Genomic DNA, 17,813 nt, shown 5'->3' on the forward strand with positions numbered 1-17,813 from the left:
TAATGCGTAGGGCCCAGTACATCACTGGGGCCAAGCTTCCTACAGAGCCTATATACCAGGCGGTGTCAGAGGAAGGCCCTACAAATTGTCAAAGGCTCCAGCCACCCTAGTCATAGACTGTTCTCTCTGCTACCGCACGGCAAGTGGTACCAGAGCGCCAAGTCTAGGTCCAAGAGGCTTCTAAACAGCTTCTACCCCCAAGCCATAAGACTCCTGAACATCTAATTAAATGGCTACCCAGACTATTTCTTATTTGTACTTTTTAAACTGCATTGTTGGTTAGGGGCTTGTAAGTTAGCATTTCACTGTAATGTCTACTGTTGTATTCGGCGAATGTGACTAATACAATTTGATTTGATTTGATTTGACATATCATTTTAATTTGATACAATGTAATTCCTTTAATTAATTCAACATTTTCTTTGCCTTCGTCCATTGATTTTACTTATAATATATATATATATATATATATATATATATATATATATATTTTTTTTTTTATAACAGAGCTACAACATAATTTAAATATTTTGCTCTGTTCTCTCTTGTGTTTTAGGAGTGAACTCTCTGTCTAAAGAGTCTCCTGGATCCAATGCTGTGGGAAAATGTTCCATGCTCCTAGAGAGACAGAATGACAGCCCGCCCAAAAGGCCCAAGTCTGCAGAGAGGAAGACCAGCGCTAGTGAGCAGGTATGCTAAGCTAACCGCTAATGCTCCATGATAAACCAACACGGGAAGCTATCTTTAACCATTTAGCAGGTATGCTAAGCTAACCGCTAATGCTCCATAATAAAAACCCAGGCAAAGCTAACTCCAACCCATTCCAGTTAGCAGGTATTCTAAGAGTTATTCTAAGATGTCTCAGAGGATAATGTGCTGTCAACAGATCTAAAATAGTTAACCCCAAATGCAGTCCCCACTGACAGAACACTTAAACATCCCCTATAGAACATTCTCACTCCTTTGTCGACCTGCATCCAATAGGCAAGGCTAAAGCCCTCTCCCAGTCCCACTCACTTTGCATTTCTTTAGAAGGTATGTGTTTTTAAATTAGATTATGAAGTATTAGCTTGTCTTGTGGAGGGCCCTGAGTGGAAGGAGGCCTGCGTCATTTCAGAAATGGATTACATTAAGGCAGGTGGCTGGGGGCAGTCATTTTAGGAGTACTTCCTGTAATGAGGGCTATGCGGGAGATGAGGAGGCGACACACCTTTGTCATCTCTAATCTCCTGATTAGAAATTCCCCTCCAATCATATTTCCCACTAATAAAATTGCACGAGTTGAGGGGCTTAAGTGCATTTAAAGGAAACGAGGTTGATCTACATTTTGTGTGTAAAGGTAAAGTGAGATGGGAGCAGAGGGGGCGGAAGGGGGAGGGAGAGCAGGGTTCCAATTGTTTAGCTGAGGGGATATTCAGGTCATGTTTCATGTTTTATCCTCTTCGGGGAGCTCTGTCATCTAGTTTTCTTAGTGCTGTTAAAAGTTACGTCATGTTTTTACGTGTTTGGGTTTGGAATGTTGGAAAGCTGTCTCACTAAGATCAATAGTGAAAGGAAAAGCACATTTGCTCTCGAGTAATTATAGTTTTGAAGTAAAAATACAGAGGTGATGAAGACTGGTAAAACCATAGACACACCTTGTTCTTGTCCATCTCTAATCTTTTACTTTCCCACTAATAACCATAGCAAGCTTTGTCACATCTCTCCCAGCAGCTGCAGCAGTGCCCCTACTGTAACTACAGGAGTAAAGACGCCAACAGGTTACAGCTCCACGTTGTATCCCAGCATTCCATGCAACAGCCGGTGATCTGCTGCCCACTGTGCCAGGACGTCCTCAGCAACAAGATCCACCTGCAGCTCCACCTCACACACCTGCACAGCGTGGCTCCAGACTGCGTCGACAAACTACTCATGACTGTATGTGGAAACACTACATAACTTTACAAAATGTTGGCAGAAAAAACTGTTTAGAGTACAGACAACTTCTCATATTCAGATGACTATCTCTTTAATGTTGTGCTGATTGCTGGTGAGAAAAATGCTGAGAAAATGTTTAATTTGCTTCTAATGGCATTGCACATACAGTACATTTTCCTTGAGGTTTAAAAGTTTTCTAAAGAGTTTTTTAATCCTTTTTAAGATCCGTGATGTTGACAAGACAAATTGTGTCCAGTGCTCCCCAAGACAAAAATGTGTCCAGTGCTCCCTACAGTCCCTTATTAACTAGCTCTGGGCAGTGCTGTCACTGTGCAGTCCTATAAAACATTTCCCATGCATTTATCCCACTCTCCCGAGAATATGTCATAAACTTGACGGTTGTCGTCCTCAGGGAAAAGCTAATTCCGCTTTCTGAAAATGATCTATTTTTACTGGCAAGAGGCAAGTTGAAAAGTACACTTGCTCAACATGTTTTTAATATTTAATACTAAACTCCTTAATTACTGCACTATTACATTTTATAATATGATTTTATTACGATACATGTTGCATTTAGGGATAAGTTACTAAGATCATTAAATTGTTTTTGTTGTCTGACTTTGATAGGTGGCTGGGCCTGATGTGATGGTGCCCAATAGCATGATGTATCCTTCACCTGGACAAGACAACGCTTTGTCTCTGATGGAAGCTTCTGCTACCCTCTCTGAGACGTCTGGAAAGCCCACAGGTACGCAGAGCATGTTTACCACTGTTACAATACTCCTGCCGGTAATGAATGTACTATTCTGAGTTTGTTTGGAAATGAAATGTCCTTGGGTTGTAGAAGGGCCCTGCTACACAAATGGAACAACATATTACTTATATTAACCAGACATGGTTTACGTTTCCAGAGTTGGTAATCAATGCATTTGTACAATGTCTTTTGTTCATAAATTTAATTCTATTTTCATTCTCCTTTCTCAGGGAACAGATCCAAGGACCAGATGAACAGCACAGGCCAAGACAAAAGTGAAGTAGACCTTCTAAGAGAGGAACTCAAACCCCCCAAGGAGGGGTCTGAAGCTCCAGACTGGAAGAGGTCTGGTGGGGTTGGGCAGGATCGAAAGAGTCCTGACTCCCTCCAGGATCATCTGAATGACCTCCAGAGACGCCAGCAGCAACAGCTCTCAGTCTCTGACCGCCACATCTACAAATACCGCTGCAACCACTGCAGCCTGGCCTTCAAGACCATGCAGAAGCTGCAGATACATTCCCAGTACCATGCCATCCGGGCGGCCACCATGTGCAGTCTCTGCCAACGCAGCTTCCGGACATTCTTGGCGCTCCGGAAGCACCTGGAGAACGGACATCCGGAGCTGAGCGAAGCCGAAGTCCAACAGCTCTGCGGCAGCCTGCCGGTAAACGGAGACTTCGTCCCTGAGAGCGAGGCCAGGGCCTACGAGGAGGCACAGCAGGCCTTTGAACAGGAAATGGATAAAGATGATGAGCTGGACCTGGAAGAAAAGGCCAGCTCAACAGGAAGTGACAGTAGCTTGTTGCTAGATGACATGGGAGCTGAAACAAAGCGAACCCTCCCATTTAGAAAAGGCCCCAACTTCACCATGGAGAAGTTCCTGGACCCGTCCCGGCCATACAAGTGCACGGTGTGCAAGGAGTCCTTCACCCAGAAGAACATCCTTCTGGTCCATTACAACTCCGTCTCTCACCTGCACAAGCTGAAGAAAGTTCTCCAGGAGGCCTCCAGCCCGGTTTCCCCTGAGACCAACAACAATGCAGACAACAAACCATTCAAATGCAATATCTGCAACGTCGCCTACAGCCAAAGCTCAACCCTAGAGATCCACATGAGGTCTGTGCTGCATCATACCAAAGTCAGAACTGCCAAAACCGAGACAAGCAGCAGCAGCAGCAGTACAGGGATTGGGAACACTAGTGGCATGGCTCCATCCAGCATCCCAGCCCCAACCGGACAAGGCAACAATGCCAACTCAGAAACTGCTAGAAGCGTGACGCCATTGGTTAACAAAGAAAACACTGTAGATGCCAAAGAAGCCAACAACAGCAACAATGCAAAGCACACTACTGATCATGTCTCTGCACAGCAAAGCCATCAGAATGCTCAGTCCCAAGCTCAACTACAGATGCAGCTCCAACACGAGCTCCAGCAGCAGGCTGCCTTTTTCCAGCCCCAATTCCTCAACCCGGCTTTTTACCCCCAGTTCGGCATGACCCCAGAGGCTCTGCTTCAGTTCCAGCAGCCACAGTTCCTTTTCCCCTTCTACATCCCAGGGGCAGAATTCAACCTGAGCCCAGAGCTGGCTCTTCACTCAGCCACCGCCTTCGGGATGCCGGGCTTGACTGGTTCTTTCCTGGAAGACCTGAAACAGCAGATGCAGCAGCAACACCAGCTACAGCAGGCTCAGGCTCAACAGCAGCAACAACAGCAGCAGCAGCAGCAGCAGCAGCAGCAACAAGCATCACAGTTGCAGCTCCAGCAGCAAAAAAAACAGCAACCGCAGAGCCACAAGCCCAAAATGGAGCCCAATGCTGTGTCAGTATCTGACATACATATGTCCAGAGAGTCAGAGGAGCATCTGGAAAAACAGGAGAGCAAAGCCAAGATGGAGAATGGAGCGGATGGAGTCAGTGAGGGAGGAAAGGACAAAAAAGACAAAAAGTCCAAGTTTCCTGAGCCGCTGATTCCTCCTCCACGTATCGTGTCAGGAGCCAGAGGAAATGCAGCCAAGGCCCTTCTGGAGAATTTTGGATTTGAGCTGGTCATCCAGTACAACGAGAACAGGCAGAAAAACCAGAAGAAAAACAAAGAAGGAGAAGAACAAAAACAACAACCACAACAACAACAACTGGAGATCAATAACGACAAGCTGGAATGTGGGATGTGTGGAAAGCTCTTCTCCAACGTGCTTATTCTCAAAAGCCACCAAGAGCACATCCATGGACAGTTCTTTCCTTATGGAGAGCTGGAGAAGTTTGCCCAGCAGTACCGAGAGGCCTATGACAAGCTATACCCCATCAACCCCCCTTCCCCTGAGACTCCCCCACCACTGCCTCCCCTTCCTCCTCCCTCACCAGTCCCAGTGACCACCCAGCAGCCTCCCTGCACCTCCACGAACAAGCCCCAGATCAAGGCCCCATCCCCTGCCCCAAACCAGACTCCACAGACCCAGCCACCACCCCCACCTCCCCCTCCTCCACCACCCTCCGCATCCCCACAGGTGCAGCCTTCCATCCCACTAGATTTCTCCCTCTTCCCCCCTCTGTTGATGCAGTCCATCCAGCACCAAGGGCTACACCCGCAACTCACCCTGCAGCTGCCTACAATGGACTCCCTGTCCTCGGATCTCACCCAGCTTTGTCAGCAGCAGCTAGGTCTCGATCCAAACTTCCTGAGGCAGTCACAGTTCAAGCGCCCTCGAACACGCATCACGGACGACCAGCTGAAGGTCCTCAGAGCACACTTTGACATCAACAACTCGCCCACTGAGGAGCAGATTCAGGAGATGGCTGATATGTCCAGCCTCCCCCAGAAAGTAATCAAGCACTGGTTCCGTAACACCCTCTTCAAAGAGAGGCAGCGAAACAAAGACTCTCCTTACAACTTCAACATTCCACCTATTACCACGTTGGAGGATATTAGGCTGGAGTCCCAGTACAGTACACTGGAGTACTATAGGACTGATGCCACCATGAACAAACGGTCCTCCAGGACAAGGTTCACTGACTACCAATTGAGGGTCCTACAGGACTTCTTCGACACAAATGCTTACCCGAAAGATGATGAGATTGAGCAGCTGTCCACCGTGCTCAACCTGCCGTCAAGGGTCATCGTGGTGTGGTTCCAAAACGCCCGCCAGAAGGCCCGGAAGAGCTACGAGAACCAGGCAGACGCTAAAGACAATGAGAAGAAAGAACTGACGAATGAGCGCTACATCCGCACCAGCAATATGCAGTACGAGTGCAAGAAATGTAGTGTGGTGTTCCCACGAATCTTCGACCTGATCACCCACCAGAAAAAAACGTGCTACAAGGACGAGGATGAGGAAGGGAATGAGGACAACCAGTCTGAGGAGTACATGGATATAGGAGAACCATGCCCAGCCAAGCACCCTGAGTCATCCAAGCATCACCATGGAACAGCCACTAGCTCAGGCTCCAGTTCCCCTCTGATGCCCTCCCCTCACTCCAACCTGGAAAAGACGTACCCCAAGCCAGAACCGCCCTCTGAGCCCAAGCCTAAAGAGCCAGAACCTGCCCCTTCTCCAGTTATGATAAAGTCTCTACCGGACCCCAGACCCTCCAAGGCCTCCACCCCTCAGCCACCCCCTCAGAAGACCCTCCAGCCCCAGATATCCAGACCCCACTCCCAGCCTCAGTCAGCCACCATCCCCTCCAGCCCCCTCTCTCTGGCCCTCTCCTCCCTCACCAACAGCCTCTCTCCCCAGATGCTCCAATACCAGTGTGACCAGTGCAAGATAGCCTTCCCAAGCATTGAGCTATGGCAGGAGCACCAACATATGCATTTCCTGGCAGCCCAGAACCAGTTTCTCCATTCCCAGTTCCTGGAAAGGCCCATGGACATGCCCTATCTGATCTTCGACCCCAATAACCCGCTGATGACTAGCCAGCTTCTGTCTGGAGGACTCCAGATGCCAACTCAAAGCGGCTCTGGTTTGTCCTCAGGTCCCTGCTCTGGCTCCATGAAGAGAAAACTAGATGAGAAAGAGGATGGATCCAATGAAAAAGATAACGGAAACATGACTGAAGAACAGCACAGAGACAAACGTCTCAGAACCACCATCACCCCAGAACAACTAGAGATCCTCTATGACAAATACTTGCTGGACTCCAACCCCACGAGGAAGATGCTGGATCACATCGCTCGTGAGGTCGGCCTGAAGAAGAGAGTGGTGCAGGTGTGGTTTCAGAACACACGTGCCCGAGAGAGAAAGGGACAGTTCAGAGCATTGGGGGCCTCCCAGTCACATAAGAAATGTCCTTTTTGCCGGGCGCTGTTCAAGGCCAAGTCAGCTTTGGACAGCCATATCCGCTCTAGACACTGGCATGAAGCCAAACAGGCAGGGTTTAGTCTGCCCAATAGCCCAATGATGAACCAAGACGATGGAGGTGAGAGCCCGCACAAGTGCAACTTCTTTGACTTCCCGCAGCTGCCCACCAAGACTGAGCCGAATGAGTACGAGCTGCCCGCAGCTTCCTCAACGCCTGTCAAACAATCTGAGGCACAGTTAAAAAACTTAATGAGCCCTTCATCCTTAAAGGCAGAAAACTGTGATGAATCTGAAGGGCTTAACATTAATTCTGCAGAGGGCTCATCCTACGACATCAACAACAAAATGGACTTTGACGAGACCTCGTCCATCAACACAGCCATAAGTGACGCCACCACTGGAGATGAGGGCAACAACAATGAGCTGGAGAGCCTCATGGCCAACGGAGGGGACAAGCTGGCGTGCGACAGCAAGAGCAACCTTGCCCAGAGTTCAGACGGTGGCGACGACCGCTTCCCCTTCAGCATGGTGAGCCCATCCCTCAGCTACTCCGGCAAGGACGGAGACTCCTGCTCCTACTCTTACTCCTACTACAGCTCCAGAGATGACGACATGGATGACAACAACGACCAGAGCGAGACCTCCAGCCTGACCGACCCCAGCTCTCCCAGCCCCTTCGGAAGTGGAAACCCCTTCAGGTCTGGGAAGGGCAGCGGCAGTGGTGGGGAGAGACCAGGCCACAAGCGCTTCAGGACTCAGATGAGCAACCTTCAGCTGAAAGTCCTCAAGGCCTGTTTCAGTGACTACCGCACCCCCACCATGCAGGAGTGTGAGATGCTGGGCAGTGAGATGGGGCTCCCCAAGCGTGTGGTGCAGGTGTGGTTCCAGAACGCCCGCGCCAAGGAAAAGAAGTTCAAAATCAATATAGGAAAGCCATTCATGATCAGTCAAGGCGGGCCGGACGGGCCCCGGCCGGAGTGTACTTTGTGTAATGTGAAGTACACTGCCCGGATGTCCATCCGCGACCACATCTTCTCCAAACAGCACATCGCTAAAGTGCAGGAGACTCTGGTCAACCAGGTGGACAGAGAGAAGGACTACCTAGCACCCACCACGGTCCGCCAGCTGATGGCTCAGCAGGAGATGGATCGTCTGAAGAGGGCTGGGAGCGACGGGCTCAGCAATCTGGCTGCCCAGCAGCTTCAGACTGCAGTGAACCACAACAATGCACTTCATGGCCTCAGCCTGCCCTCAGGCTATCCCGGGATCTCTGGCCTCCCGCCGGTACTACTTCCTGGGGTCACCGGGCCATCCTCACTTCCTATTTACCCACCCAACACACCTGGTGAGTTACTATGACACACAGAGAACACACAGATAATAGTAATTTTATATTACTTTTATGATAATTTTTTGTCTATGCTTTACATGCCCAAAATACTCTTTCTCTGCAGTATTTTCTCTTCATTCCGTCACAGTGTTGTTGTTGTTGGTAGAGATATTTTTACCAAACGTTGTACACTTTAATGCATGATCTCAACGTTCAGTGCAGAACTTCTACATAATATAATGGTTCTGACATTTTTTTAAGCAAATGCATTTTTATCATTGTGGAATTCATTTCCCCTCCTCTCCTTTGATGTGGGTTTGGTATATTTAAAATATCCTCATGTTGGTATATATCATGAAGCGCATGTGACAGTTTAACAAATACAATTATGAAGTCGATCATAACTGCATATATCTCCATAATGTATTACTGAACAATATTTACATAGTAATATTAGGGTGAATATAAATTTAAACACATTTGAATATCATTTATACCACTATATTTCAGCTTTAGCATCTCCCGGTGCTGGCATGCTTGGATTCCCGAACCCAGCAACCCCCTCTCCTGCCATGTCTCTGAGCACTACCCCAAACAAGAATCTTCTGCAGACTCCTCCACCTCCTCCACCTGTTCCTCCTGTTTCCTCTACCCCTCTGACTTCAACCAACCACATTGAGCAGCACAGCAAATACCAAGAAAGAGAGAGCAACAACAACAGCAGCAGCAGCAAGAAACCAGCGGAGAAGCCGCACCACCAGAAGAAGGCCAAGGAAAGAGAAGTGGAGAACGGCGGCCGTCTACAGACCCCCATCAGCAACAACAAAAAGAGGGAGAAGCCGTCTCCAGCCTCGGGCAAACCAGGACGTGAGGGTCATCTGGATGCCGCTCAACTACAGGCTCTTCAGAATGCCCTGACCGGCGCAGCAGACCCAAGCTCCTTCCTGGGAGGTCAGTTCCTGCCTTACTTCCTCCCGGGCTTCGCCAACAGCTTTTCGCCACAGATTCTTGGAGGGATGCAGGCGGGGGGATACTTCCCTCCGTTCGGCGGGATGGAGAACCTGTTCCCCTATGGACCTGCCGCCATCCCACAGGCCGCCATGGCGGGCATGAATCCCACCGCCCTCCTGCAGCAGTATCAGCAGTACCAGCTGTCCCTCCAGGATTCCCTGCAGAAGCAGCAACAGCAGCAGCAGCACCAAAAGCATATTGAGCAACAAAAACAGCATCATAAACAGCCGAAGCAGAAGCCAGCCCCTGTGAAGGCATCGTCACCAATTGTGCAGAGCAACCCCAAGTCTTTCAAACCAAAACTATCTATGGGAACTAAGGATGACACCAACAACAACAAATGCTCTTTGACGGAAAGCACAAAAGAACTGCCAACAGAAACCAAAAGAACCACAGACTTCCCTGACGATTTCATCATTCCGTCTGTCAAGCACCAGTTCATATGCAGGAAGTGCCAGATGGTATTCGCTGATGAGGACTCTGCAGTGCATCACCAGAAGTCTTTCTGCTACTTCGGAAACCCTTTTCCAGACCCACAGGAGACAGTTCTTAGAAAGGCAGTGAGTAAGTACAGGTGCATCGCCTGCAACGTGGTGGTCAACGGGAATGAAGCACTTGGCCAACACCTCCAGTTGAGCTTGCACAAAGAGAAAACAATCAAACAAGCAATGAGAAATGCCAAAGAGCATGCTAGATTATTACCTCACTCTGTCTGCACCCCTACACCTGTCAAGACCACATCTACCTCGCAGTCTGCAGCTCCTCCTTCTAATAACACCTTTCCCCATCTCTCTCGCTTGGCCATCAAGTCCTGGCCAGATATCTTTTTCCAGGCCACTGCCCGGAAAGCTGCTTCCTCCTCCTCCTCCTCCCTGTCTGCGTCTCCTATTCCTCCCCTTTCCTTGCCTCTGATGGTTACCTCAACGTCCTGCAGCAGCGTCTCAGGGGTTCCCACCTCCCTACCCAATGAGAGTTGTTCAGATGAGTCTGACAATGAGCTGAGACAGAAGCTGGATGACTTAGATAAGGTGTTGGAGGCCAAGGCTAAGTCGACCTCCGGCCTAGATGCAGGCTTCAGCAGTATCAGAATGGATATGTTCAGTGTGTAGGAGGTGAAAAATAGGATCCCTTGCTTTAAAAAAAACAAAAAAAACAAAAAAAACAAGACTTTTAAACTGCAGTTCCAAAGCTTCTCTAACCCAAAAAATTACAGTACCAAATTATTGACTCAGGATTGTTTTTCCCATATTGATATGCTGGCAAGATGTTGATTGATTTTTGTTATGGACAGAACTGTTGCAGATGCTTGACTGAGCTTATATTGTATACAAAAACACGGAGTAGGAAAAGATCTCTCAGGCTCCCCCGTGGAGCTTGTTTCAAGCCAAAAACTCACGATAGCAAATTGCACCTCAGCTGGATTGTTTTCCAAATGCTAGCATGTACTGTATGGGACGACGATCCAGAAAAACCCTCAATGAGAACCTCTGTTAGTCTAGATAGCTGGTGTAATTCAGTAGCTTTAAATTCTCAGGTCAGAACATAACATTTCTCATTTGTTAAAGCAGCAACGAGCCTGGGTACACTTGGCTTTTAACCAAAACATGTCAAGCTTTATCAGACGCATTTCCTTGATGTGTGTAGAGTACCAAGAGAGACAATATTACTGTTACAATGGACAGCGTGCATATCCTTTTAGTTTTCGCCCTACAAAGACAGTATGGTTTTGCCACAGAGGGAATTTTAGAATGGTGAAGTACGATTCCCCTTTGTTTTCCAGTTTGTATGACAACAAACTGAGTCTATATCCGACCCATTTTTCTCTTGTAGAATATACTAATCTGTGCCAACTCTTACCTTCTCTCTTTTACCTCTGCTCACACCCTTTTCTGAAGAGGTAATATCTCTAGTTTTATACACTCTTGATTATTAATTATGTGAATAAGACTTTTTTTCATTTGTGAATTGCTGTACGGTACCTTGCTTATTTCTGGACTATAGTGCACTTATTTTGTTTTTGTCTGTTTTTTATTATTATTATTTTGGTAGACCCATGTGTTAATTTAATAGATGTTTTTGTGTTTGTATGTTTGTTTGTTTGTTTTAATTATTATTTTTGCGTACGATTGCAGCAGCATTTTGGTTCGTTAGAGGATTGACGCCTAACAACCCAGTGACCTATTTAACAATTGGTGCGTCCATGAAAGTAGTACTGTATACTTGAAACTGTTAAGAGTACAAGTCGGTCAAAATGTTTTTTTTTAAAGAAAAGGTATGATATTTGCATAAGCAAATATGCTGCTTTACAAAGGGGGACTACAGCATATATTTTATATTATGACATGTTTTCCCCTGTGCTTGTAGGACTGATAACAGTGTTACACCTATACACTGCCATTTACTGCATAGGTCTTCGTCCTCGCATTCATTTTCTGGGCACTTCAGTTGATCTATCATGAAAAGTCAACACTAATTATTTAGTCATTTATGCATTACAAAGTATTACCATATAACATGTTGCTGCTACTGTGTAATGTTTAAAAAAAAATAAAAAAAATTGCTCCCCATAAATTGTCCAACAGGCTGAATGCTGACCCGCAGGTCACTTTGCTTTGCTGTTTTTACATTTCATTCTGTTTTTAGTTTGTTTGTCTTGTTTTATTTTGCAGTAGAACTTAAAGAATGTGAAAGCTGTTTAAAGGGTGTTATGTTGTTATGAATCACTTTTTCAGTTTGTTAAGGTAAGCTGACGTGATTCATTCCAAAGTAACAAGAGGCTATTTGTATGAAAGGAAAAGGCTTGTGAACAAAGAGAGCTAAGCTGTTGTATATATTCGTAGTTGGCTGTGCATGGTACAGATGTATTAATATGAAGAAATGCAAAAATGTATTGCTTTTGGTATTTCCTATTCTGAGATGAACAAGTAGCATGTAATGCAACTGTTTGACAGGTTAAAATCAAATCATGCTTAGTTATTGTTTCAAATGATAAAATCAAGTAACATTTCCTCATATGTTTTATTATTGTACAGGTGTTTTAGTGTTTTCATTCAAAGTTGAAACGCAAAATTTCACAGTTTCTAATTATCTTTTTTCGTGCGAAACATAAATGTTTCTTATTTGGATTTTTAGTATTTTAACATTTACTTTGATCCTGAAGACACTTTTACAATGTTGTTTCATAAGAGATGTCCTGGGCTCCCTATAGGTGCGATCCTGCCATTGTACAAACACCAACGACTGTCCTGATCCCAAAAGCTTTCCCAACCTGTCTTCTTGCCTTTCCCCTCAATGTGGCTAAAGCATTGCCAGACTGAACTGTCAGCTAGCATCACGTGCTAAGATGTTAGCAGCAAACACAATGCTTTCCACACCAAAGGACAGGTAGAAGCTAAACAAACCAACAACCAAAAGGATGGTACGATAACGTAACAAACTGTACATAAATGTTACAACTGCACAGCAGCCAAAAGAAAGAAAGAATAAAAAAATAAAAAACATGTTTTTTTTTTCTTCTTGGATGGATTGTGTCACGCTAAAGAGAGGACAGCCTTCAAAAGGTTGATATTGGGATTGTTTTCTTCTGGATGTCAAAAGGGAATTTCATGGCGCAGTCCTATCCTACACAATATGTATTCTCTCCTGGTTACATAGGAAATGCATCCTGAGGGTTTACTAAGAAACAGCCCCTATGGCTAAAACGTTTAATAAACTAAACCAAAAATGTTATTGATGTTTTATATATAGAGAGTAGTCTCATTAGTTTTTGTTACTGTAATGTTTGAGGTCTCAACTGTACCGTCACACGGTAATAACATGGTTTTGAAACATTTGTTTTCATGTTTTTTTTTTGTCACAGACCTGTTGTCATAGTTGAAATGACGTTTATTGTAGATGGTATTTGAACAACTTCTGGAAATAGTTCATCAAGTATGTTTGTTGCTCATTGTTGTGATACATTAAAAACTGTATCTGCAAACCAGTTTTGTCCGTCATCAAAAGTATTTTATTAGTTTGGCATCACTAATGTTTTGAGTCTGCTTCGCGTTACGTAAACATGATCAGAAGGCCATGTGATCATAAATGGCAAACATATTATGCATAAGGTATATTGTTTCGGGAATACGGTTACTTTTCTAGTTTTACAGAAATGTTGATTTCTCTTTATTAGCACAGCATTCATTTCCCTGTGTCTATTCTTACAGCATTATCGAGATCTTCCCTAGCTAGCAGCTTCACTGAACATGCTGCTCATTTAGGCACTGCTACATTTTGGCATTGTTGCACTACAACTATTGACTAATCTCTCTGAAATATTATTTTTTTTATTATTTTTTGAATTTCACCCCTTTATCTCCCCAATTTCGTGGTATCCAATTGTTGTAGTAGCTACTATCTTGTCTCATTGCTACAACTCCCGTACGGGCTCGATACACAACCCAACCTAGCCGCACTGCTTCTTAACACAGTGCGCATCCAACCTGGAAGCCAGCCACACCAATGTGTTGGAGGAAACACCGTGCAACCTTGAGACAAGGACATCCCTACGGACCAAGCCCTCCCTAACCCGGACGACGCTAGGCCAATTGTGCGTCGCCCAACGGACCTGCTATCTGACTTGTTATTCTGTTGTAATCTGGATTTAACCAGATTGCTAAATTATCTTCTGAAGGCTAATCTGGATGTGGATTTCAGATGCTATTGTCATTTGCTCCAGATGTTGATGTCCCGGTAGTAGTAGTTGAGACCAATGAGAGAGAGAGAGACATCTGACTTTGAATAGGCTGCAGAAAATGGATTTCCCTCTGGATAATGCGATGTTTGGGAGAGACATGGATTAGACAGAGGTGATGCATCCATCTCTCCACGAGCCTAGTTTAATTAGACTGAAAGAGTGAAAACAGCCCAGGCTTCACACTCACTAAATGCTACACACACACACACACACACACACACACACACACACACACACACACACACACACACACACACACACACACACACACACACACACTTCACGTTGGTTTACTGTGGTATATCACAGACATTACACACAGGTACTGTGCGCGCGCACACACACACACACACACACACACACACACACTAAATACAGGAATCAGTATTCTAACCATGGGAGTTTAATGACGGAGGGCTGAAAATCCAATCACATCCATTGCCAGATCATCAGCACAAGTATTAGGCTTTCTGAAGGACGAAGGAGAACAACAACAATGACTCATTTCAAATCAAATCAAACTTTATTTGTCACATGCGTCATATACAACACAGCGCGCATCCAACCCGGAAGCCAGCCGCACCAATGTGTCTGAGGAAACACCATGCACCTTGGTTAGCGCGCACTGTGCCCGGTCCGCCACAGGAGTCGCTGGTGTGCGATGAGACAAGGACATCCCTACCGACCAAGCCCTCCCTAACCCGGACGACGCTAGGCCAATTGTGCGTCGCCCAACGACCTCCCGGATGCAACCAACCATGCTCTCGATGGTGCAGCTTTAGAACATCTGAGGACCTATGCCCAATCTTTTCAGTCTCCTTAGGGGGAATAGGTTTTGTCATGTTTTGGTGTGCTTGGACTTTGCTAGTTTGTTAGTGATGTGGACAACAAGGAACTTGAAGCTCTCAACCTGCTTAAATGCAGCCCCGTCGATGAGAATGGGGGCATGCTCGGTCCACTTCTTCCTGTTGTCTACAATCATCTTCTTTGTCTCTATCACTTTGAGGGAGAGGTTGTTGTCCTGGCACCACACGGCCAGGTCTCTGACCTACTCCCTTTAGGCTGTCTCGTTGTTGTCGGTGATCAGGCCTACCACTCTTGTGTCCATGGCAAATTTAATGATGGTGTTGGAGTTGTGCCTGGCCGTGCAGTCATGAGTGAACAGGGAGTACAGGAGGGGGCTGAGCACGCACCACTGAGGGCCCCCTGTGTTGAGGATCAGTGTGGTGGATGTGTTGTTACCTAACCTTACCTCCTGGGAGTGGCCTGTCAGGAAGTCCAGGATCCAGTTGCAGAGGGAGGTGACTAGTCCCAGGGTCCTTAGCTTTTTGATGAGGTTTGAGGGCACTATACTTTTGAACGCTGAGCTGTATTCAATGAATAGCATTCTCACATAGGTGTTCTTTTTGTCCAGGTGGCCAATGCACTTATTGATGAAGCCAATGACTGATGTGGTGTACTCCTCAAGGCCATTGGAGGAATCCCGGAACATATTCCAGTCTGTGTTAGCAAAACAGTCCTGTAGCTTAGCATCTGCTTCACCTGACCACTTTTTTATTGATCTAGTCACTGGTGCTTCCTGCTTTAATTTGTACATGTAGGTAGAGGTAAAGTGACTATGCATGGACAATAAACAGAGAGTAGCAGCGGCGTAAAAATGGGGGGTGGGGTGGAGACAATGCAAATTGTCTGGGTAGCCATTTGATTTGGTGTTCAGGAGTCTTATGGCTTGGGGGTAGAAGCTGTTACGATGCCTTCCTGGAGTCTGGCAATTTGTTGGGCCTTCCTCTGACACTGCCTGGTATAGATGTCCTGGATGGAAGGAAGCTTGACCCCGGTAATGTACTGGGCTGTACGCACTACCCTCTCATGAATTCTTCAGTATTGCTTGCCTCGAAGAGACCATAGAAGTAATCTAGCTCGTTTGGTAGGCTCGTGTCACTGTGCAGCTCACGGCTGTGTTTCCCATTGTAGTCTGTAATAGTTAGCAGGCCCTGCCACATCCAAGGATACACATGATCAAATCAATTATATTACATTGCAACCCTATCAGGGTTAAAGGGTTATGAGGTTTGGGTTTAAAAGGGACGATCACAGACTGTAAGGTTGCCTGAGTGTTATTTCATTATCTGTCTGACAGAGAAGCTCCACGGCCAACCAACAGAACACAGAACGCACACACAGAATGTCCATCCAGGAGAGAGTGCCAAATGCACTAGGTAGAATAACTTCCATCCTGCCTCTGAGAGAACAGAAAACAACTATGAAAACACAGGAGGGACACACACACAGCGTTGACGTGGCCAGAAAAATTAAATGCCTTTTACCATTGTTCTCTGCAAAGGTCAAATGCAATTGAATCCTGTGTGGGGACCTCTACCTCAAAGTCCAGCTATACACAGTAGAACAGAATAACAAAAACAGGCCATTCAGCAGTGAACTCATAACCTGCAAGGGGAACACATTCAGCAGTGAACTCATAACCTGCAAGGGGAACACATTCAGCAGTGAACTCATAACCTGCAAGGGGAACACATTCAGCAGTGAACTCATAACCTGCAAGGGGAACACATTTAGCAGTGAACTCACAACCTGCAAGGGGAACACATTTAGCAGTGAACTCACAACCTGCAAGGGGAACACATTTAGCAGTGAACTCACAACCTGCAAGGGGAACACATTTAGCAGTGAACTCACAACCTGCAAGGGGAACACATTCAGCAGTGAACTCACAACCTGCAAGGGGAACACATTTAGCAGTGAACTCACAACCTGCAAGGGGAACACATTTAGCAGTGAACTCACAACCTGCAAGGGGAACACATTTAGCAGTGAACTCACAACCTGCAAGGGGAACACATTTAGCAGTGAACTCACAACCTGCAAGGGGAACACATTCAGCAGTGAACTCATAACCTGCAAGGGGAACACATTTAGCAGTGAACTCACAACCTGCAAGGGGAACACATTTAGCAGTGAACTCACAACCTGCAAGGGGAACACATTCAGCAGTGAACTCATAACCTGCAAGGGGAACTCATTTAGCAGTGAACTCACAACCTGCAAGGGGAACACATTTAGCAGTGAACTCACAACCTGCAAGGGGAACACATTTAGCAGGGAACTCACACCCTGCAAGGGGAACTCATTTAGCAGGGAACTCACACCCTGCAAGGGGAACTCATTTAGCAGTGAACTCATACCTTACAAGGAGAACTCATTTAGCAGTGAACTCGCACTTTGCAAAGGGAACTCATTTAGCAGGGAACTCGCACCCTGCAAGGGGAACTCATACTTCATACTGCGAGATGTGAGCCCACAAGCAAGAAAAGCTTGTTTTTGAGCCATTTAAATGTAGAGAGCATAAAAATAGAATGAATTGAAAGGGCGTCTCCATTTAAGTCAATGATGTCATAATGGGTGGACTGGCAGCCATTTTGAGTGTACCCCATGGCAGGGAGTAAAAGCAGGGATTGTACCCTTCCATCTGTGGTGGGATTTGTTGAGTCAACTCAACTGACATGTTAAAAAAATTATATCCCATTGCATGAGCCACATCAGTTAGCATCATTTGAATGAACATTCTTCATTACCATGGCAACCCAGCATAATTTGAATGAATATTCTACACTACTATCCAATATTAGTTGATAGAACATTCAAAATACCATGGACACAATACCAGGCAGCCATATATGTGGTAAAGAGGTCAACAGAACGCATACTGTGGGGGAATAGAAGGATGCTGGATTGGCGCACAATCAACAGACCT

General features: G+C 46.1%; 1 protein-coding gene across 4 annotated transcripts in view; it reads left to right on the top strand.

The window, feature by feature from the left end:
* Positions 1–13,288, top strand: part of LOC110489594 (zinc finger homeobox protein 4) — a 150,520-nt gene extending 137,232 nt beyond the window's left edge. For 2 of the 4 annotated variants that reach the window (XM_036943708.1, XM_036943710.1), the window contains exons 8-12: positions 557–690; positions 1,711–1,917; positions 2,545–2,665; positions 2,902–8,310; positions 8,806–13,288. In XM_036943708.1, coding sequence (XP_036799603.1) covers positions 557–690; positions 1,711–1,917; positions 2,545–2,665; positions 2,902–8,310; positions 8,806–10,415 — 7,481 coding nt within the window. In that variant the 3' untranslated portion in view covers positions 10,416–13,288. The remainder of the gene's footprint in view (positions 1–556; positions 691–1,710; positions 1,918–2,544; positions 2,666–2,901; positions 8,311–8,805) is intronic. The other 2 variants (XM_036943709.1, XM_036943711.1) reach the window with 1 other exon arrangement.
* Positions 13,289–17,813: the final 4,525 nt, after the last annotated feature.

This window comes from Oncorhynchus mykiss, chromosome 15 (assembly GCF_013265735.2).
Source record: "Oncorhynchus mykiss isolate Arlee chromosome 15, USDA_OmykA_1.1, whole genome shotgun sequence".
In the NCBI taxonomy this organism is placed as follows: domain Eukaryota; kingdom Metazoa; phylum Chordata; class Actinopteri; order Salmoniformes; family Salmonidae; genus Oncorhynchus; species Oncorhynchus mykiss.